The sequence below is a fragment of the Lolium perenne genome, chromosome 2 (genome assembly GCF_019359855.2).
Source record: "Lolium perenne isolate Kyuss_39 chromosome 2, Kyuss_2.0, whole genome shotgun sequence".
NCBI lineage: Eukaryota > Viridiplantae > Streptophyta > Magnoliopsida > Poales > Poaceae > Lolium > Lolium perenne.
Window position 1 is genome coordinate 71,351,366 of NC_067245.2, and position 22,633 is coordinate 71,373,998.

The window sequence follows — 22,633 nt, forward strand, 5'->3', positions numbered from 1 at the left end:
TCGGCCATGTCGTGTCCGATTGGCCACCCGCCTGCCGGTTGCACATGATCAGCCACGCGGCGGCCAATTGGCTAGCGCCGCCAGCGTGGTGCATGATTCCTGCACAAAGTAGTTAGCATCATAGTTGATTACTTGTTTGCAACTAAAACCTTCAGCCTCTGTTTTCCGCCTTTCTCTTCACCCCGCCGGGCAAGTTCATCGTCCATGAGGCCTCCGGTATGTTGTGAAAGCATGTTGAATAGAAAAAAATCATGTCTAAGGTTTTTGAACTTGCTTATTTATGATGTGGTCTCATCCTCCCCTCTGCAAGTGGTACCATTGGATTGATAAGGAGAAGCCAGCGTGGGTGCTGCAAAATATTGAGGATAGGCATCGATGTGCATGGGAGCGGTTTTTCGTGGAGGGGCGTGCCGAAAAGGCCGCTGCACATGAGAAAGAGGAGCGAGAGAAATCAGTCATAAAATTAAGGGCGCAATAAGCTCGGAACCGTGAAATGGACCAAAGGAAGATGGAGGAAATTGCACGTAGATTTGCGAAGGAACAGGTTACAAATAAGGCTCGTGAGGTGCAAAGGCAGAGATACGGAGAAAGAGTTGTTGAGACAGAAGCAGTTGAAAGGAGTGGTGACAAGACCCGGAAGCACCTGGACTCAGGACTACTAGATTAATGTACCAATGGCGATGTATCTTACTTTTCTTTTAATGAAGCATTGTCTCTTAGTTTAAGTTTTAGTCTGGCGTTGTATTTTTACTTCAATTGTAGTGTACCAGTGTGTATTATATTCAGAAGTATTGTATCTTAACTAAATGTCTACAAAATTCTTCACGCCCAATGTTCCCTCCAATTGTTTCCCGCTAATTTTTGCCCGCCAAATTCTCCTCAATAAACACTAACCCATCAGTAGATCGGGGATTCCCTAGCTACTACTAGCTAAATGGTGAAGTTTTGCTGCAAAAAGGCTCAAATCGGGGCAAAATAGGGGGTTTGCTGAAAGAGAACTCGAGCTGGAAGGAGCAAAGAAGGGGAGAGGAGAGGAAGAGCTAGCGTCCGACATGATTTATTCCCTCTCTGCGGCTTATCGGCTGACGTGACGCCGACTGGTTGTCTGCAGCGACGTGACTGACTCCTGGCCATGCGTGACCGACAACGATGTCGGCTAGTGGTGGGACCTGGGGTCGCCTGTAGTCGGCAGTGAGTGCGCCGAGCAGACCTAATCGGCCATGTGTCCACCGATCGGCAGCTATTTTGCCGATCGAGACACAAATTTGAAATTTTTGAAAACATGTATCATTTGTGAAAAATAATAAATAGTTCGTATTTTTTTAAAAAAATCGCACTCAGAAATAGTCAAGAAGATATTCCCTGGAAGTTTGCTGCTACTAGTGGCAGACCTGAGGGTGTTAATCCGATCTAGTCAAAATATGGAAGGTGAGTATACCACCACAAATTTAAAAAAAAAAAAATGGTTGGACAACTAACTAACTCACTTGCCACGGAGGAGAACAAACTAAGTCGTCCTTTCCTTGTCACTGGCTTATGCAACATCTGTGGCATAGATAAGAAGGATGTGGCTCATGCACTATATAATTGTTCTCATGGTTGTAATCTTTGGGAGGCAATGAGGACGCTGTGGTGTCTCCCGTCTCATGGAGATCTTCTTCTTGATCCAACCTATTGGTTTCAATCGGTTTTCTAAATAGTCCTATTTATATGTTGATGTCATACTTCTGGTCTCGTGGAGAGCTTAGTATGCAAGGAATGAAGTTACACATGATAAATTGCTCCCTTCGGTGGAAGGTTCTAGAAGATTTCTATGCAGTTACTTACAAATGATTAGAAGTATTAGGTCTTTATCTGTAGAAGAGGTGATCAAAGGGAAAAAAAAACATATATCATAGACAACCAAGCCGAGACAAGTTACTTCTAAAATTAAACGCCGAGATATACCATGGTGCAAGCCACCACCAAGATTTGTGAAATTATCGAAATAAGGCTCTTACCATGATGGTGATAAAACGGCGGGGTCACGTATGGCACTCCGCGATGACATGGGGCAAGTTATATTTACTTCTTGCCGATACTTGAACCTAGTGGCGGACCCAACCGTCTGTAAGCCCGGGTGCGTGCCCGGATTTCCGGCCAGCGGCGCAAGTTAGATTTAACCAGTTTTACAGTATGTTTGGGCTTGATGAAAATTTTAGGTCCGCCAACCATTGCAGCAGGACTTTGGAAGCTGAGACTAGAGCTTGTATCAAAGGATTGGAAGTAGCACTTCTTCATAGTCACTTACCAATCATAGTTGACACATATTGTGTTCAAATGATGGCTGCAGCCAAGGAGAACTGCAGGATAGATCTTCCCTCCTGCATTTAGTTTCTAAACTTTTAACTTTAGTTGATCATGAGAGAGTCTTTGATCTTGTAAAGGTAGAGCGAGCTCAGGTCAGGTTAGTCATAACCTTGCCAAATTTGGCAATAGTTGATTGCGTTCATTCCTTTAGTTAGGCTGGGGACCTGATGTTGTTAATCAGTTCCTAGAGCAAGATTGTCTTGTAACCCTTGTTGAGTAATAAAACTCATTTTTCACCTGAAAAACCCAACAAAGAAAACAAGGGCCTTAGTTCGATAAAAACTCTACCTACATCAGTCATTTGGTATTTCCACGAATCTTTGTATGAATAATTCTAGGCATTAGAATTTAGAAGCACACTACCAAAAAGAGAACACATTGACCCCGTGCAGTACTTGACCCCGTGGACGTGGGTACCAGTCTAGGAGAGGTCATTTTATATTCAGATAGCCTATTCGGCTGACTTCTCAACCGCATAACATGGACAACATGTTCATGTTTGCAAAACAACACTACCATTACTAGAGCATTTTCACTCGGCCTCCTCAAATGGTTAGAAAGCTAAAATGGGGAGCACCGGCAACAACAACAAAAAAAGCTTGTTCAGCTGGTCCCCCCCCCCCCCCCATAGCCTCCCTAAATTAATAATTCTATCCAGCGTCCCTGATGGAAACCTAGCCCATAGGGAGACTGCTGGGCGCCGATGCAAGTGCTAATTTATTCTCTCTCCTCACATGGTTGGCCTAATGCAACTTCATATGCACGAATTTTCCCTCTCTCCTCTCACATGCACATGCAACATATGGGCTAGGGCTGGGTGGTGGTATAAATTTTTTAACCAGCGACTGTCGCCGACGCCCCCCAAAGACCATTAGTCGGATGTAGAATAGGGGCCATCGAGTGGAGATGATCCTACTACTCATGTATATGTTTTTATGTCTGGGCGGAGACACTATCACTAACTATGGATCGATCAACTTGAACGCTTCTATTCGGCCAATAATTTCAAAGTAGCTCCTAGTCTTTTTCACTTCACAAATACCCGTAGATTTTCAATCTGTTTCGTGATGTTTTATTATGCAAACACATTGATGCTCTGGTTGTGGCTTTTGCCCAATATTTTATAGTTAAAAATGAGGCTATTGCGTATTCAGAAAGCTAAACCCCTCCCCGCTGACTTTGGAAGCTCTTCTTACTGGCCTAAAATGTTCATACTTGTAAAACAATGTCTTTTGTTGTTGTTGTTTGTTTTATGAAAGCCACCTAAAGTAGCTCCATTGCACGTCGTGGCCGATCCAAAAGGAATTTGAAGTCTGGTCAAACATGTCTAAGAGCATATTTTTGGACAAAACAGTTTTTTTTCTAGGGTATGGACAAAATAGCTGTACTAGCCATGTAACACGAGTTGCAGCGCCTCCGTCGGCAAGCCTTGACGGCTGCCCGGGCTAGAGGGCCTAGGCTCTGCCCATGATTCTAGTTTATTTGGTGGATTCACGAATGCTCAGCAAGGTCCATCTGCACACTTTTGTCAGTCTCAAAGTTGTTCATTTCATGTGGGCAATGCCCATAATTTTGAAGTTTGATTTGGTGTATATATATGTAGATACAATGTTGAAAATTTAAAGGAAAATGCTTCTTATCCCTCGGAGGCACAGCGCGCTCCGAACCTCCGCCTTAACAGTGCGCCACGCGTCCTCTGGGACCCACCATCTTCTCTGCTTCCTTATCTCTGTTTGGAAATCCTGCGGAGCTTTTTGCGTGGATGGACATGGCCGCCCCCGCCGCCGGCTTGATCTCCGCGAGCGCAGCGCCGCCGGCTCCCATCTCCGCGAGCGCCTCGCCGCCCAGCTCCCACCTCGCATCGCCGCCGGCTCCCACCTCCGTGAGCGAGCCGCCCCACGGGGATTCTCCATGGCCTCCAGCCCTCCTCCACGGCGAGCTGCCCCGCCATGGCCCTTCACCTCCGCGAGCTTCCTCGCCGTCGCTGCCCTCCACCGAGCGCGCTCTGTACTGGGGCCGCCACCGATCCGGCGAGGTCGTGCGCCGCAGCTTCCGTTCCCGGCGGCGGTCAACCTCTACAGGAGTGCGGTGCTAGCTCCTTTCCTCACGACGGCCGGCCTCGACAGCGCCGCATCCTTCCTTCGCGGCGTCGGCTTTGTCCGCCGCGATGGCCGCCGCCTCCTTCCCTGTGGTGACCCTGCATACCACTGCATGTTGTAGTATGCCAGTCGTTGATATAACATTCACGAAGTACCATTCCGCAAATATTACATCCCTCAGAGTAGTACAACAGAACATAGCAGGGTCCATAACTCATTCACATATTATTACAATTAACATACACAAGTCGTCTCGGAGCTCCTCTTGGGTCCTAAGAGGATAACTCCTGGGTTCGAGGCGAACCCAACTTAACTTACAATACCATAGTCTCATTAAACTAAACATTTATTTAATCGAGCAGCTAAATAGTAAGAGTTTGTGCTGCTCGGCTACTACTACTCATCAGATATCTCTAGGCTTGTTCTCCTCCGGAAGCCTTCCCGGATCCGTAGACTATGATATAGTCTACGCCTTCAACTCCTCCTGAAAGGTCTGGTTCCTCGTAGCCGATGATCTCGGCCCCTTCATTGTTGTTGTAGTCCTCCTCCAGATGATTCAGACAATCTAAGCAGGGGATTTAAGAGTGGTATGAGTACGAGCGTACTCAACAAGTTCATTATAGATAAGAGGTGTTTAATGCACTAGCTACGATATTAGACCAGAAAGTCTAATACCAATGCAAGTTTTGATAAACATTTCTTCAAGAGATTGCTTTTATTTCAAAGAGCTATGTCCGTCAGCCTTCACCGGTTTACTAGAACTTCATGGAGCTCCTTTCAGGCCGCTGTCAGCGATTCCTCAATCCCGGAACAGGAGTGACAGTCACGCTTCTTTACACTGCAGAGGTGTGTTGCTTTACCCATAAGAGATCTTAACCTTGGTGCCAACCGGGCAGCTTTCCCGTCCACACTTCCTTCGGTGTGAGGCCCGGTATAAGGTCTAGCCAATCATGTTCCTCCGCTACCTCGAACACCCACCCTTTGTTGCATGCCCCGACCCTGGGTCCTCGCCGGTCCCATTATTCCCACTCACGGGTGGACCCCGACCACGACGACAGTTTGGGATCGAACCAAACTCCTTCGCCGGTAGCTGCAACCCATCATAGACCGCAATACCGTGGGGACTTAAGGCTTCCCCAGCCAACCGCTTGCACTTCGAGCGACAAGTGTCTACGGACTATGCCGTGGGGACTTAAGGCTTCCCCAGCCAACCGCTTGCCCTGACAGATACAAGTGTCTACGGTAAAGCGCATCCGTTGATGAACGAGAGGTGGAAACACTTTTGACTACTCCGTCCCACTCCGGATCTTATGGTTAACACGGTTATTACGGCACAAGAATCACTGGCGACATTTGTTGTTTAATCCTAGATGGATATAAACCCGTGCAATGGAACCTCCACCATATCAACACAATCCATGGTTCCATTGCCCACCACATAGTCATATTCATAGTTATGAAAGTAGTGGTTTTGATTTTTTGTGCAATAGTGGTAACCATAATACTTTGCAAGTAATTTGATAAAAATACTCAAATGACATGAGCAAGTGATGAACTTGCCTGAACACTGCAAAGTTCTGCAGTTCGAAGGTATGGACTGACCCTTGTCCTCTTGTTCTGAAAAATAGCATCATTGTCCGATAAGGGCAATGGTTAAAGAAGCAATTATGCATGATTCCATTTTTAGGGTTTGTTCCCCCCTTCCGATGTCGTTATTATTTCATGTAAGAGGTTAATACTAAGAATAATTTGGGGATACTTGTTTAAAAGTAAAATACAACCTTGAAATGTTGTCAAGGTGTTTTTAAAGTCCAAATGCATTAATGGACTTATTTTCATTATTGAAAATAATATGTGTGATTTAAACCATTATTTTAATTCATCAATTAAGACTTATTCTTCATTGTCTTCAAAAATTCTTGTTGATATTTTATTTGGATAGAGAATTTTATGCTGATTAATTTTCATATTTTTACTTATTTTTTTAGAGCTGTATTTTATTTTATAAAATTCTTGGAAATTCTCATTTAAATGGGTATTTGGAAATTTCCAAAATACCCCTCGGGCCCACCTGTTAGGCGGCCGAGCTGGTTAGGTTGGACCAGCCCAGTGGGCTCGGTCCAACCGACCCAGTCGTTCCGTCGTCCTCCACCCCGTAACCCTAATTCCCCTTTCGGGCTCCCGCGACACCGAATCGCCTCCGCCGTCACCGCCCTGCTCCGGCCGCCTCCGGCCATCATCGGCGACGATTTGGTGCGGATCTGGACCGTCTCTCGACGGCGGACATGGTGGTCCGCGTCGATTTGACGCTCGCGTCCACCTCGACTCTTCCCCAACGCATCTGCGCCTCGGCCGCACGGATCCGTGAAGATCCGCCGTTCGTCGGCGTCCCTGGCGCCGTGGTGATGTCGTGGAGGTGCCGGCGTTGCGGTGATGTGGCGACCAGGCTTGGCTTGGCCTGGCGCCGCCGCCGTCGCCCGGCGTGTGCCGCCGTGCCGCCACGGTCGTGCTCATCTGCTCCGCCTGTAAGTTTCACCTTCTCTTTCCTTCTCTGTTACCTGTTCTATCTCCTTCTCTTCTCCCCGTCTTCGTCTAGCTCGGCCACTGGCCGACTTCTCCCTTTGGAGATGCTGGCCCAGACGAAGGGCTGCTGCTTCTACCCTATATGCTCTGCTGCTGTGCTTGCTGTGAATGCGTGTAAGCTGCTGTGCTCTCTGCTGTTGCCATGGATCCTAGCTGATGTGATGTGCTGCTGCCATGCGCATGCTTATGCTCTATTAAATTGTTCCTGCTGTTGCTATATAGATCCTGCCTCTCCTGTGTGTGCATTTCCTTGCCCCTGGCTTGATCATGATGCATGATCCTTGCATTTATGCAAGTGCCAGTGCCCTGGGTGTGATGTGTATAGAGCTGTGAATCTTGGAAATGCTCAATTGAGCATGACTGTTGACTAAATACACCAACCCTTATTGGTGTGCTTCTGGATACAATTGTATTTAATTTATTTACTTCTCTGTGATGCAATGATTTATGAGATGTGGCTATATAGTTGATCTGGTTAAATGTGTGGTTGCTAGGCTTGGCTCTAGCATGTCTTAGCATGCTCTAGCAAGCTTCTGATGATCATATGATCATCAGTTGCTTGTAAAAGCTGCTGTGTTATGACTGTGCCTCCCTTCTGCTCATCTTTGTGTCTGTGTGACACCAAAATCTGTACTGATGCATGCTTTTGCTTGCTCAAGCAGTTACTGATGCTTGCAATGATCCATTGGATCATCTGCAAGACTCTGGTGCTTTGATTTCTTATATGATTCACTTATCTGTATTACCTGGTTTTACTAAAATGGATAAGTGATGTGAACTGCTTGCAGTAATGATCATTTCATTGAGTTTGGCAGGGCTAGATGGATATCACCACTTGGTTGGGTACCCTAGCCCTCCTTTTGAACCCCTCTGGGTGATGATAACTGTGCATGGCTTATTAGTTTGGGCTGGTTCAGTGGTTGAGGTGACCTTGACAGCAATTTATTGCTGTTTAGGTAGCTCCCACCCTTGTTGGCTTGCTATGGCTTAGTGAATGCATCACTGGGTAATTCCTTGTTGGATTTCCAGTGATCTTTGATGTTGACAAACAAGAACAGACACATATTGTCTATCTATCTGATGGTGTGCTAGGTTTTAAGTGCTAGGTGGCTTTGGTTGAATAGATAGGATCTTTTCCTTGCTGGATTGCCTTGGTTATTCCACTGTTTTGGTCTAGCCAGTGTTCCCTTGGTGAGTTCCTATTGGTTTCACCCATTTTTGCTTGCACCAACTGACTTGGTAGCCAGATGATGATACAATCTGGGTATTCTACCCATTTTGGCTTCTGTGACATATGCAAATGCTTATTTATGAGCAAACCAGGGTTTTGCTCAGGTTGATCTGTTTATACCTCACTCCAGCTCCTAGAAATAGTGTGTTGGTGTAGAGGTTTTTCTCCTGTGCTGATTTCTTGGCTTGCCCTGCTCCTCCTTGTGGCTTGTGCTTGATCTACTCCATGGTTTGTTTCTCAACAGGAAACAGTTCCTTGCTTGAGCTGTTCCTGGATGAAGTTCTGGCTATGTGTTCTTCCTGTTCTAAGTGTTCTTGTTTTCTGATGACTTACCAACTTGCCTGCCGATGAATGAGCTAGGGTTTGCTTCTGGAAAGCTTATATGTGATGCTCCCTGGCTCTCCCTGATCGACAGCTCTTGCTTGTCACCTTAGTGACTCACTGTGTGTGTGTGCAGCATGCACCCCGTGAGCAGCCGTGTGTGTGTCTTTGGCCGTGCACCTGAACCTGGAACTTGGCTGTGGCATGGATCAGCTCGGCCACTTTGGTCCTATCTGCTCATTTCACTTTTCCATTTAATTTCTAACCTGCCAAGTGGCTTTGCCACTTGGCTTAATTCTGTTTTTGCTTTGATTTGTGCAGGGAATCAACAATTGATCAAAAAAATGGATCTGGAGCTCATCCAATCCAAGATCAAGTGAAGATGATCTTGTAGTATTTAGACTAGGGTTATTACTTGTACTTTTCTTTTTATTCTCTTTTATTTATTTCATTTTCACCAATTCTTGTAATGTGTTGTAATTCATTTATTTTCTCTTATGAATATTGTAATGACAATGTAATTTGTGTGATGATTAATAAAGCTCAAAGTTTTCCCTAATGAGCTTTACTTTGTTATAATTGTTTATCTTGTTAATTATTGATTATTTACTTAATGAATTTCCTCACAACTGAATTATTTAAGGTAATTATTTAATGTTTGAATTTGAAATTCAAATTCTTCATTTGTTTGGATTCAACCGTGACACTTCATTTAAAATTCAGTAATGCAAACTCTCCCCTTTCTTCTCAAAACCCTAAAGTAGTGAAGTGAGATGCAAGTTTGTCGCACTCTCGAAACCCTAACCCTGTAAGGTGCCGAGAGAGAAACTTGTCCCCCTTCGATGCAGTTTTTGTTTAAGAGCGCGAAATTTCCCCAGAATTTACTATGCAATGCACATCCCTTTCTAAAATCTACCCCTCGATTGTCTCTAAACCTGGGACATTACATTCCCCCACGGCCGCCACCAGAGCTGCAAACGACATCGCCAGGAGCTGCAAATGGCATCCGGGTGAGCTGCCTTCGGCATGGCCGGGAGCTGCAACTGGCCTCCGCTGGAGCTTCAATAGGCATCGACGGGAGCTGCAAACAGCCTCCGCCCGGGCTGCAAGCGGCCACCACCGGAGCTGCAAACGGCCTCCGACCGGGCTGCAATCGGCATGGCCGGGAGCTGCAAATGGACTTTGCCCGAGCTGCAACTGGCGTCCGCCGGAGCTTCAATAGGCATTGACGGGAGCTGCAGACGGCCTCCGCCCGGGTTGTAAGCGGTCGCCGCGCCGGAGCTGCAAACGGCCTCCACCGAAGCTGCAAACGGGCTCCGGCTGACCTGCAATCGACATCGATGGGAGCTGCAAAGGACCGTCGACCGGCGGCAGCGCTGCTGCAACCCGCGTCGGCGGACCTGCAAAGGAGCACCGCCGGAGCTGGACGCCGCCGCTGGCGCATAGCGACAGGGTCGGCAGACCGCAGGTGACGGCCCTACCATCGGGTGGAGGCGGTATTGCAAGGAGAGGGCGTTGATGCTGCGGTGGTGTTGCCGACCAGAGTTGACCGGAGTTGACGCGTCTCCGACGAGTTTTTTTGCTAGATGAACCATTTTATTTATTTCTAGATGAACCATTTTTTTGCTTCAATGAAGCAAAAGCGGGACTTTTTTGCTGCGACAAAATAAAGTCTGAAGAATCATCGCAGCTCTTCTTCTATTTTAGTCGAACCGTTTTTTGCTTCAATGAAGCAAAAGCGGTGCTTTTTTTGCTTCAATGAAGCAAAAGTGGGATTTTGAGACAAAACTGAGCTCTTCTTCTATTTTTAGTCGAACCGTTTTTTTGCTTCAATGAAGCAAAAGCGGGGCTATTTTTGCTTCAATGAAGCAAAAGCGAGATTTTAAGACAAAACTGAACACAGAAGTTGATCTAACGGTTTAAATTGATTTGATCCAACGGTGGAAGACCCGGAGGCTCGGGGGTTTGCAGCCTCCGGAGGATCCTCAGCACTTTCCAAATTTAAATGCCACGGTTTTTACGGGTGCCTACATGAGAACCATTTGCACCCTCTGGTCATAATCTCAAAGTAGGTTATTTGCACATGAACATTGCCCTTCTCAGTTTGTTTTGGTGGAGTTTCATCACATGAACAAAAGGTTGGAGAACCAAAGTTGGGAAGTTTACGAGTGTTTGCGCAAGACCGGTGTCCACGCTTTGATGGTCTATCAATAAGCTCAAAACTCACAATTCGCAAAGAAAAAAAAAAGCTCAAAACTCACTACATGATGAATTACCAAACTTCAGTCAATTTGAAGAGAAAAAATAGAATTTAAATTTGGATTCATTCTAATGATTACGCTTTCACAGTTCATTAGCGCATTTTCTTTTCGCAGTCCTCGTTTTGTCCTTCCCCTTGCGGCCTTCCCCAGTTCCCCTCCACTTCCCCCGCAAGGCCGCGACGTCATCTCCACCGGACTTGCCGCCGTCGCCGCCCTCTCCCCGTAATCCCCTTGCGCCGCCGCTGAATCCGAACCACCAGGCCCGGCTCAGCTCCCTCGAGAAGGACCCGTACCTCACCTGCTCCCCTGCGCGCGATGGCGAACCCGATGTACGGCTCCGGGCCGCTTCGGTCCAGGTACGCCTCGTTCGATCCTCTAGCTCGCGCGCGGCCCAATTCGTGCCCTCTTTTGTTCGATTCCGTCGATTTGTCCCGCGAATTTGGTCGAAACCTGTGAATGAGTTTGAGCTTACTTCGGGGATCGCAGGAACGCGTCGAGCTCCGACGAGATCCAGCTGCGGATCGACCCGGTGCACGGCGATCTTGACGAGGAGATCGATGGGCTGCACTCGAGGGTCCGCCTGCTGAAAGGCGTAAGACTCCAATTCCCGACCTCTTTTTATTTTTTCCGAACCTGGTTCTTGATTTATGTTAGGTATGCTCGGTTGAGGTCCTTATTCCCTCAATGCTCACGTTAGAAGCTTGTAAATCGTGTATGCGGTTAAGCATGCGCCCCTCAGATGTTTAATCTGTTGTTCCAACATATATTCTGTGGTTTCTCAGTTTAGTTCTTGGTGGTTGTGCGCACCGTGAGTTTGTTTAAGTTAGTTTTACTATCCTTAAACCAAGTGAACACGGCATGGATTCAATTAGGTTAGAACCATCTCAAGTTTTCTTGTTTGGTTTGAGTTACTGACAAACATCAACACCATATGTATATGTATGCTTCGTAATGTAGTGAGAAATAGGTAATTGTTTTCAATCTCACGACAAAGCTTGTCATACTTGGTTTCATGTTTATGGGCTTAGGGTGTAAAGGAAATGCAACATATAAACATGGTGTAAAGTTAATTTCATGTCCACTTTAAAACTTGTTCTCAGTAGTCATGTTCTCGGTCCCTCTAAACATTGCCTTCATATGTGTCATATCTTTCGTTGCAGCAGTCCATCTGCCTTATACTTTCTCAGGTATACAGCATGAGCATGAAGTGATTCTCTGCATCTCTATATGGAATTGACTCTAGGTTTTTCTGGGTTTAGGGCTATGTACAATCTTATGAGTTAGTATGAATTAGTTTTAGGTTGATCGACGTCTTCTTGTAACATCAGTTTTGCAAGTATTGAGATGATATTGTGTTTAGGCTTTTGCTTCAGATGCTTAAAGTTTTCACGATCATTGGGTTTGGGCATGCTTGTTTTACAGCCAAACGTTTTGTTTGTGGCAAAGCCAATATTTTGGCAAAACCAAAATTTGACAACTGGTACAATATTGGCAAGGACGTTTGGTAGCCAACTTTTGGCAAAAGCAAAATTTGGCAACCCAACGGGACTGGCAGGGAAGTTTGGTAGCCAACCAATTGATAGCCAATTTTGGGGAGCTTGTGTAGACATTGGCACGGAAATTTTTTTGGCAGCAAACCAAGCAGCCCCTAATTTGATGATAGCGAAAATCCGAAGTTCTGGTCAATTGTTCTTTTTTTAATTTGTTAAGCTGTTGATGCCAGTTTTTGTTCACATGTTCTGGAACTTATTTGTTGTTTGATATGGTGGCCTTTCCAGGTTGCGCAAGAGATAAACTCTGAGGCCAAGTTCCAGAATGATTTCCTCAACCAACTGGTATTGTTGCATCATTTCTTTCGGAAATTTCATGTTTTAGTCTCATTATTTTTTTGGTGAAGTGCATGGGTATATTATAATTTTCCTGAATGGCTAGTTCCATTTGCACTTGCTCATTCGTACCATCTCTATACCATTATCCCAGATGTTATTTTATTATATGCGAGGAAATAGATATGCATTTGAAGAGTTGCGTATTTATTGTATAATGAGTTAATGACACTGAAGGTCCATGTGATCCCTAGTACTGCTTAGTTAAGTGTTAATTATTGTTTGTTGCTTTACAATGTGGTATTGATTTTTTTTTTAAAATATCTAGATATTGTGCATACCTTATCACCATTACCTTCAAGGACCATTATGTATTGTTTGCTGAGTAATATTACCTTTCCAAAAATAATATTTCTCACTCCTAAAAAAAACTTTACTCTTGGTTGTGCTCTAATTTTGTTAATCCTCTGTGCATGAACAGCAAATGACCCTTATGAAAGCACAGGCTGGAGTGAAGAATAACATGAGAAGGATGAACAAGAGCATCATCCAGCAGGGCTCCAATCATATCGTCCATGTTGTCCTTTTTGCTCTCTTATGCTTCTTTGTTGTCTATCTTTTGTCAAAGTTCTCTAGAAGATAAGTTCTGTTAGGGGAAATCATATCAACTCAAATGTACCTTGAGCTGTATGTAGTGTCAAAACTGCAATATCTGGGCCTGTTAATACATGTCTCGAACGGAATGGACTAGAAAAGGGCTGCATTTGGTCACATGGGTTTTGAATTGAAAAGCTATAGTTATATAACCTATTGGCTTGTAGCTCAGTACTGGTCTTGAATGAAATACAAGCTCATCTATTAACCAGATTATTTGTTTAAAGATACTTATGTGAAGCACATTCCACAGAATCCACTGTGGCATTATATTTAGGATGGAGCAACTTCAAAATCTGTTAAGCTGACTTGTATTTAGGGTTGATAACCTTTTGTGGCACTGATTTGCAAGGCGTCAGTGCAAATGTCTTTGTGAAAGAATTGGTCCATTTAGTGAGTACTGTTTTCGCATGCAGATAGGATCCAACCGTAGGACTCAACATGTCTAGTTATACACTTATTGTTCCGTGTTAGGGATTATAAGGCTTGACTCCACATGTTCTAGTTATACAACTTGTTGTTCCGTGCTACGGATTATAAGACTTGACGCACAATTTGCTGGGACCGAGAAAGTCCATAAAAAAAGAACATGCATTGAGAGAGAGAACAATAGAAAAGGTTGTTTCCGCACACAGGTAGAATTCATCGTAAGACTCCACATATTCTAGTTATACAACTTATTGATCCGTGTTAGGGATTATAAGACCTGGCGCACAATTTGCTTGGACCGAGAAAGTCCATAACTCATGCATCAATAATTTCACAAAAGAGAGGGAAAAAAGAACATGCATTGAGAAAGAGAGAACGATAAAAAAACGTTGTAATGTCTAATAATTTAAAAGATCTCTATGATCTCTATGATCTTAGCGGAGTGATTACTCTGAGGGTCTTGAATAAAATACAAGTTCATGTATTAATCAGATTATCTGTTTAGAAACTTATTCAAAGCACATTCCACAGAACCACTATATTTATGATGATGCAGCAACTTCAGAAACTGTTAAAGCTCACCTGTATTTAGAATTGATGACCTTTTGTGCCTCTGATTTGCAAGATGTCGATGCACATATCTCTGCAGAACAATTGGTCCGTTTGCTGAGTACTGTTTTTGCACGAATCAATCCTAAGACTGAGTGGTGTTTTGGCTCCTGGGATCATATGATCCCTTCATTTTAAAGTGCATTTTACATACATTTTGAAACATCAAAAAAATTGAAATAAAAAATTTGCACGGACATCTTCACATGCTACAAACTCGCAAAGTTGTTTCATGAAAATTCGACTTGTTTTGTGGCATGTGTAAAAGAGACAAATTTTGGTGCTAAAAATAAGGCTTTTCACAACATAATTTTTGTCTTTTTATATAGGCCATAAAAAATATCGGATTTACTCGAAACTTGACAAACACACGTAAATTGTGGAGATGTACATGTAGATTTTTTTGTCAAAATTTTTGAATACTTCAAAATGTATTTTCTTGGTAGAGGGAGCATAGGCATCCGGAAGCAGAATTGAATATCTGCACATATTCTAATTCTACTTATACAACTTATTGCCTTCTACTACCTCAGGTAAGATTTAATCAACGTGCACTCTAAACAAGCTCATGCGTCACATGTACCTTCTCCCCCATCGATTAAATCCGACAGAGGGAGTAGCTCCGAAGTACAGGTCTTGAATGGGATATAATCATATAAGTTCTTGTGTTAACCATATTATTTATTTAGAGAAACTTATGTGAAGCACATTCCACTATATTTATGATGCAGGAACTTCAAAAACTGTTGAAGCTGACTTGTATTTAAGAATATGAATCAATCGTAGGACTCCAGATATTTAACAAACAAACGATAGCCTACTGACAAAAGGACCATATAGTAAGACTCTTCGGTGACACATAACCCGTGTGCAGACAAAAGGACCATACACAGTTAAAAGTGCTGAGTTGAGAGGAAAACACAGAATGACTTGAATGTGGTCACTAAGAAAAAAACAAAACTTAAAGAGCTTTGGGTATCCCCATGCCCCATGAATTCCAAGCAATCGCATATCAAGAATTTGTCTTATTGAAGATTTGAAATGAGCACATGAAAAGGCAATCTTCACACTGAAGACAGGGAAAGAAAGAAAACGATGACTGAGAAGCTCAATTCAGCGGCCGGAGACACGGCTCTACCAAGGTGTTGCTCGCTATTAACCAACGAGCAGCAAAAGGAAGTTTCCCGATGTTTTCTTTCTACTGTACCATTTCTTCTCTCTACTCTACCATCCCACGCTGCTTGAAAATTTCGAACATCGTCGAACCAATCTTAGCAGGCGATTCAACAACAGTAACCCCAGCCTCTCTGAGTGCCTTGATCTTGTCTTGGGCGGTACCCTTCCCCCCTGACACAATTGCTGCAACACACGAAGAAAATATCTGTAAATTAGTAGACAGTTGAACTTGATAATATCTGTAGATTCGTAAAGGATACAGTTGAACTTCATTAAAAACAACCAAATAAATGCAACAAATTTGTTCTCATGCACCAGTTATACTGAGAATTGCAGAAAAAATATCAAGAGGACGTAAACTAAATTTGTTGTCAAACTGAGAATTTGCATCCATATATAGAACTAGAGAAAGTAAACTAAATTTGTTTTCTAGTTTGTAAAATATGTATGGATGCAACAGTTCCAAAATGAAGAGAAGTAATTATGAAGTTATATATATTGTAAAGGAACAGAGGCAAACATTGCCAGGTTACCAAAATATTTGCCCCATGAACAAATAAATGGTGAAGCTGCCATCGGGTCCAATAAAGTACAAAACCAGTCCAAATCACTGCTTCGCTACTTTACCCAATTAAATTGTGTAAATGTTCACACCCCATACTGCTAGGAAGAAGCAAGTATAAGCCCACCCAATTATTAGAGATTACAAATCAACACCTTATCTACCCAGATGATACTTCCGTGCTCAAATCTACGAAAATCTGAAGTATTTATCTTTTGCTATCTATTGATAATTGCCTATTGGATAATACCTTAACATATGTGAACTGAATATCATCTATACATAAACCTTTTCTTCCTGAAGAATCTGAACTACCTCATGCAGAGTAACAGAAAACCACACATGTATTTTTTCTTATATTATCCAGTCAGGAGCATTGTTGATCTTAGTAGTACTTCCAATTGATGAAAGAAACAAATAATGAACTTATTGCTAGGTTAATACCTCCAGCATGGCCCATGCGGCGGCCCGGGGGTGCAGTAAGTCCAGCTATGAATGCAACAACAGGCTTTTCTGTCTTGCTCTCCTGAATCATTTGCATGTCAAGTTATATTAGTTGATCAGAAATATTACTTCATCATGTATCTGATATAATCAAAAGAAAAGAGAGAAAGGAAGTTCCAGCAAGTAGACACATATGCAATATTTAACATGGAATATCAGCAATGCCTGATTATCATTTGCCACCTCATGATACTAGGAAAACATAAGTACAAGATTTTAACTTCTAAAGATGAGCACAGCCCAAGTTTTTACATGTCGTATCACCGTGATAAAATAAGTATGGTTGCCTATTTCAACTATTTGGATTCTTAGTGAAACTGAATGCATTTTTGTTTGTTAGTAGCGAAGAGTTGGGGTCACATGATGCAAGAACTATATAGCCAAAATGCATAAAAACGGCTTGCTTCGGGAATGTGTGGAGTACTAAAACTTTTAAAGACAAATGGTAGGCTTGTGGGCAATATAATCTCGAGGTAGGCCACAACTAGCTTCGTTCTTCCTATTCAGACGCTGAAGACAGGGGAAGGTGGCTTACGGAGCTTATAAGTTTTAAAGTGTACCTGCTTTTGCCTAAAAAAATATTAAGAACCTATCTGATAAGCAATTAAGCACACTATCAGAAACATGGAGTATCTAATAGTTATGCCAGAAGGGCCTGTAAGACTTATCATACATCTCCGCTGCAAGATTTTGATCATATGGATGAATATGGAAACGGCTTTTTAATTGCTGTAAAGATTGAACTACAGTAAGCAAAATAAAGAATCATGTGAATACTTAGAAAGATATATATGGATGTAAAGTTCTTAACAAACAGGACAAGTAACAAAGAAAAAGTTATCCTGGCAATAAGGGGGAGCTGTGTAGGCTTTGACTGGTGCTAACAATTAGGTCCAAATTTGCTATGTGCACCAGGGCCCACAATTTCACACTCAAACACTGCCCAACAAGCATGCACACGTCCCATTTGGGCACCCAGCTAGATATTGTGCACTCAGCCATTTTTTCCCTAGCTCCCCTACTGCCCGACAAAACTCTCACCTTGATAAAGGCTGCAGCATCCTCCTCGGCAGTACCTCCAATTTCACCAATGAGAACAATACCTAAAGAGCAGGTAGCAGTTTCACTAATGAGAACAATACTCAAGAGAGGTATAACAATATTGACAGATGAGAACATACTGAAAGACACCGTACTGAAGAATGCAACAAAAGCATTATTAGCACACAGAAGAGACACAGAACAGGGAGTATCATTCTTCTATATATGACTAATTTTCTTTCTCTAATTAAATTTAATTGGCTCAAGAGTCAAGTAGCGAAGAATTGGTGGGATGTTTTCATGTGTGCATATACAACAGTAGATAACTTAAGCTACAGTAAAGATGAAGGTCTACTTATTCAGTTGTTTGTTCTATCAACGCATAGCAGCTAAAATGCGACACAAATAAAGATTGCAGAACTATCATGTTGGTGACCTGTGGTAATACCTAATACACCATTTTTTAGGGGAAATTTGGGAATCTCCCAAACAGATAAAAGAATACACAGGCTTTAGCTGAATAACAGACACAAACGGTGTACCTTCTGTCTGAGGATCAGCAACAAACTTTTCGAGGCAGTCAACAAAATTAGTGCCGTTAAAGGGATCGCCTCCCATGCCTACACAGGTTGACTGCCCCAAGCCTACGGCTGTTGTTTGAAACACCTGTCAATGAAAAAAGAAATACACGTTAGGCAAATGTACTCAACGATTAAAAGTAAATCTACAATAATGGGCATACCGCTTCATATGTCAAGGTACCAGAACGAGATACTATTCCAATGCGCCCTGGTTTGTGGATGTAACCTGGCATGATTCCGATCTTACATTCACCAGGCTTAATGATACCAGGGCAGTTTGGTCCGATCAATCGGGTTTTTGATTGCCTGTTCAGAGCAGCCTTCACTTTCACCTGGGATTCAGAAAGAAAACCTTATGACGACTTCATTAAGATCTAAACAAAGCAAAACAAAAATAAGGTACTAGTATCTAAAATGTGAGAAAGACAAAACCATAATTATGGCGTGGTATGAGTTACTAACATTGTGAACATTATGTCAACAAGTTTGCTGACAACTGGGTCGGGATAAAATCAGGGACAGATTGCATCTCTCATTTATCATTTACAAAACAACTACACATGATGTAGAAGTAAAGATCAATACATTACATATGTGCCTACCAGCCTATGACTACATATCCTCATGTATTGAGTGGCATTCACCGCATACCGTACTCTCTAGTGTTTTTATTAAGAAAATCGTAACTAACATGTCGCGAAAATAATTATGCTCAGAAACACAGCAAACAAGGTGGCCAATGATGTACTTAAATTGTCAAAAGTATAATACCATGTCATGCTGAGGTATCCCTTCGGTAATGCATACAACAAGGTCAAGCTCTGCTTCCATTGCCTCCATTATTGCAGCAGCAGCAAATGGTGGTGGAACATATATAACAGAGGCATTCGCCTTCGTCTCGGCCTTAGCTTCTGCTACTGAGTTGAAAACTGGAATGCCAAGGTGCTCAGTCCCACCTTTCTTGGGAGTAACTCCACCAACCTGTTAAAATGAGAGGTACTTTAAGTTTAAAAAAGGTAACATTAGATGAAAACCAGAGACCTGCCAAGCATTAGTCCAGGTCAGGGCTCTCAGAATGCTTTACATAATTCTAACCATCCACATGGAGAGTTTCTTCTTCATATCTACAGGCACTTTTATTGTGTGGGGAACGCTGCCCAATTTACTACCAAACAGACCAAAAGTAAAATATGTTTCAGTCTCTACGCCCAACTTATTGAAGAATTCCAACATTATAATGTGTGAGATTTTAGTTGGGTTCGATTATCCCGAGCAGCTTGAATATCATGTGGAGATCGTATCTCACGCTCTTTAAATTTCAGATCGACCATGCCCTAGATTTACAAAATGTACAGAGATCCATAAAAACCTTGTCTACTTCAAATTTTGTTATCGAAATAGTCATAATAAATACAAAAGTGCTGACCCACTGGATTGCATAGTGAAGAACACCCCACCCCTAGAGCCGCACATCGGTAAGAGACGAAACCCTAGAAACCGAGAAATGGAGATCGACAACCACGCATCCACAGATCGCACATTACCCGCTCCCCATCTCTATCGCAAACCCTAGAACCAGGCGCTGGAGAAGAGGAAATGAACGGATCGGGCAAGACATCTGAGAGGGTGGTGGCGGCTTTGTGCCGGGGGGTACGTACCATGTTGGTGCCGTACTCGATGGCCTGCTCGGTGTGGAAGGTGCCGTTCTTCCCGGTGATGCCCTGGCAGATCACGCGGGTGCTCTTGTCGACGAAAACCGCCGGCGAGGGCGCGGCGGCGGCATAGCCCCGCTGGTGGAGGAGGCGGGAGGCGACGGATCCCAGCAGCTGCGACGCGCGGCGGGAGGAGGCGGCCATGGCGATGTGCTGGCCTGGCGGCGGCGCGTGCTCCTCTTTTTTTTCCTCTCGATTCGATTTCGCTTTGGGCTCGGTCTACTTTTCTCGGTTTTCTGGGGTCTCTCGATCCATTCTTGCAGGAGAAGTTGGGCGGTCAGACTTCGGGTTAGGCCCCTGTATTTCTCACTATTTTTAGTGGACGATCCGATTTTAGAGATTAACCAAAGAAGTACATTAAATCCTTTTTTTTTTAGAATCACGGCGCTTTATTGATTATTACAACAACATCATAACATAATACCTCCCCGATGCACTCCGAAATAACATCAAAATAAAGATTACAAAAGAAAGCTCACTACTACGAGCTAAACAATGTGCCACAACATTCACCTTGCGTCCAACATGCTTGAACGAGCATACAGAAAACTCATTGGCCAGGGTTTTGATATCGCCTACCACAGAACCCACCATCGACCGATCTTTGGGCAGAGTTGAGATCTTTTGAATCATGGTAAGACAATCTGATGCAAAGACCACATGTTTGAAACCATGATCCGTAGAGAGCACCAAAGCTCTTCTCATCGCCATTGCTTCCGCTAGTTCATGGATGGTGATGCCCTCTATCCCTTTACTACAAGAAAATTTGAATGTACCTGAGTGGTCTCGTGCCACCAGTTGACATAGGCATCCCCAATGGGTCTATCGAAGATGGTACCCGGGATTTACTTAAGGCCCATGAGTCGACGAATTCGAAGCTCGGAAGCCCAATCAGCTGTGATGGAAAGATAGAGTTGTATTAGGAATAAAGAGATTTGTAACTTTACGGGTCGAACTCAAAGAGTCTCCCGGAATCTGTAACTTGTGTAATACGAAACCCTCGGTTCCGCCTCCTATATAAGGGGGAGTCGAGGGACGAAGAAAGGATCGATTTCATTGTCAACATAACCCTAGTTTTCTAGTAGTCGAGTACTTTTTCCGGCTGAAACCCTCGAGATCTACTTGATCTCTACTTCCACGAAAACCCTAGTCTACAATCTGTAGGCATTGACAAGTCGATATCTTATCAATTGACAGATGGTGACGAGGGATCACCTCGCCAATGCCTACGTATTGTAGACTTGTGTTTCGGGAGAGAGCGACGATGGAGATTCCGGGAGCGAGATTAGGCACACGACGTACCCAGCTTCGGGTCCCCTCGGTGGAGGATCCCTATGTGCTGCTAGCAAACCAGTATATGATCATAAGTATGTTTACAGGGTACCGTCGTAGCGGAGCTATGTTGTCTATCAGTTCTCTATCTGTTGGCCTCCCCTCCATCGGGTGCCCTGATTGGCTTTATATATGAAACCAGCCTAGGGTTTTACAAGAGTCCTAGTCGACTACTTCTTCGGGTTGCCTTATTGGGCCTTCTCCATATTGGGCCGAGCCGAGTCAGGTATACTAATAATGGTACCCGAAGGGTATACCCATGTCACCAGTCCTAGACCCACCCGATTCTCGGCCTTGAAAACAGCAACATCGACATTCATGGCAAACCATGCCGGCCGGTGGTGGAATCCATCGTGGATGATGGGAGGAGTCACATGTTTTAGCCGAAGAGGTTTTGAAGCAATATTGTACAGTGTTGTCTACATAAGCCAAGATCTTACTACCAATACGTAGTGGTTGCAAATGGTTCGTTCCGTTTCCTTGCATCATGTCTTGATTCACACATGTGCCAGCAAGTGACCTTCTTAGAGGCGTTGTTTTTGAAGAGTCTGAATTTCAGGTGTTGTCTTGGTGGTGGATATATTACTGTTGCTAGGGCTGCGATACTGTAGCGGGACTTTTATTTCTTAATTTTTTTCTCTTTTTGGTTGTGTGCATTCGTAATGTTATTACGATATTGCGTTATTGCAGAGGCTAGGTGTAATTGGTATCTTCTGATATTAATATATTCCCTTTATCGAAAAAAAGCAAGTGATCTGAACCTGCTCCTTCACAGCGTCCCAAACTGTCTAAGCAAAGGGACAGAACATGAAAACATGCTCCACCTGCTCCGATCGCCCACAGAAAATGCACTGATCGTCTGCTGGTATCTTGCGGTACTGCAATTGAAACCCAGTAGGGAGATAGTCATGAGCCATTCGCCACAACACAATTTTCATTTTATTGGGTGAATTTACCACCCAAATTGCTTTCAAACCCTTATCTTTGCTTGCCTATTCGAGCTGTCTTCGATCCCTTTTGCACGTCTTTTCGAGAAGAGTTTCTCAGTTCAGTGTAAATGCCCAGGCGAGCATGCGACCAAGACACGAAGTCATCACCACCCAATCTGCTGATTGGAATCTGTTGGATCACTTCTCCCATAGGTCCTTGAAATAAATGGTAAACTTTATCATATCCCATCCATCAGCATTGTCCCCACATCAGAAACTTCACATTGTGTACATTGTCAGGCAGGTTATGTAGCAAAGTGAAGGTGCCAAGACGATAGCCAGGTATCCAACTATCTCGCATGATACTTATCCTTTCTCCAGTACCAACACCCCATCCGATTCCTCAGACCAACAGATCCCGGCCATAGAGAATC

General features: G+C 43.7%; 2 protein-coding genes across 2 annotated transcripts; one reads left to right on the forward strand and one right to left on the reverse strand.

Moving 5' to 3' along the window:
- Positions 1-10,943: 10,943 nt before the first annotated feature.
- Positions 10,944-13,535, forward strand: LOC127332907 (bet1-like protein At4g14600). The gene is made up of 4 exons (XM_051359239.2): positions 10,944-11,200; positions 11,331-11,436; positions 12,623-12,679; positions 13,152-13,535. The coding sequence occupies exons 1-4, from the start codon at positions 11,160-11,162 to the stop codon at positions 13,311-13,313; spliced, it is 366 nt and encodes a 121-aa protein (XP_051215199.1). The 5' UTR covers positions 10,944-11,159; the 3' UTR covers positions 13,314-13,535.
- Positions 13,536-15,348: 1,813 nt separating this feature from the next.
- Positions 15,349-20,178, reverse strand: LOC127332909 (succinate--CoA ligase [ADP-forming] subunit alpha, mitochondrial). Its single transcript, XM_051359240.1, has 7 exons — positions 19,885-20,178; positions 18,998-19,207; positions 18,388-18,558; positions 18,188-18,311; positions 17,646-17,707; positions 16,545-16,626; positions 15,349-15,721 (listed from the first exon to the last, which is right to left on the reverse strand). Exons 1-7 carry the CDS (start codon positions 20,080-20,082, stop codon positions 15,582-15,584), a joined length of 987 nt encoding a protein of 328 aa, XP_051215200.1. The 5' UTR covers positions 20,083-20,178; the 3' UTR covers positions 15,349-15,581.
- Positions 20,179-22,633: the final 2,455 nt, after the last annotated feature.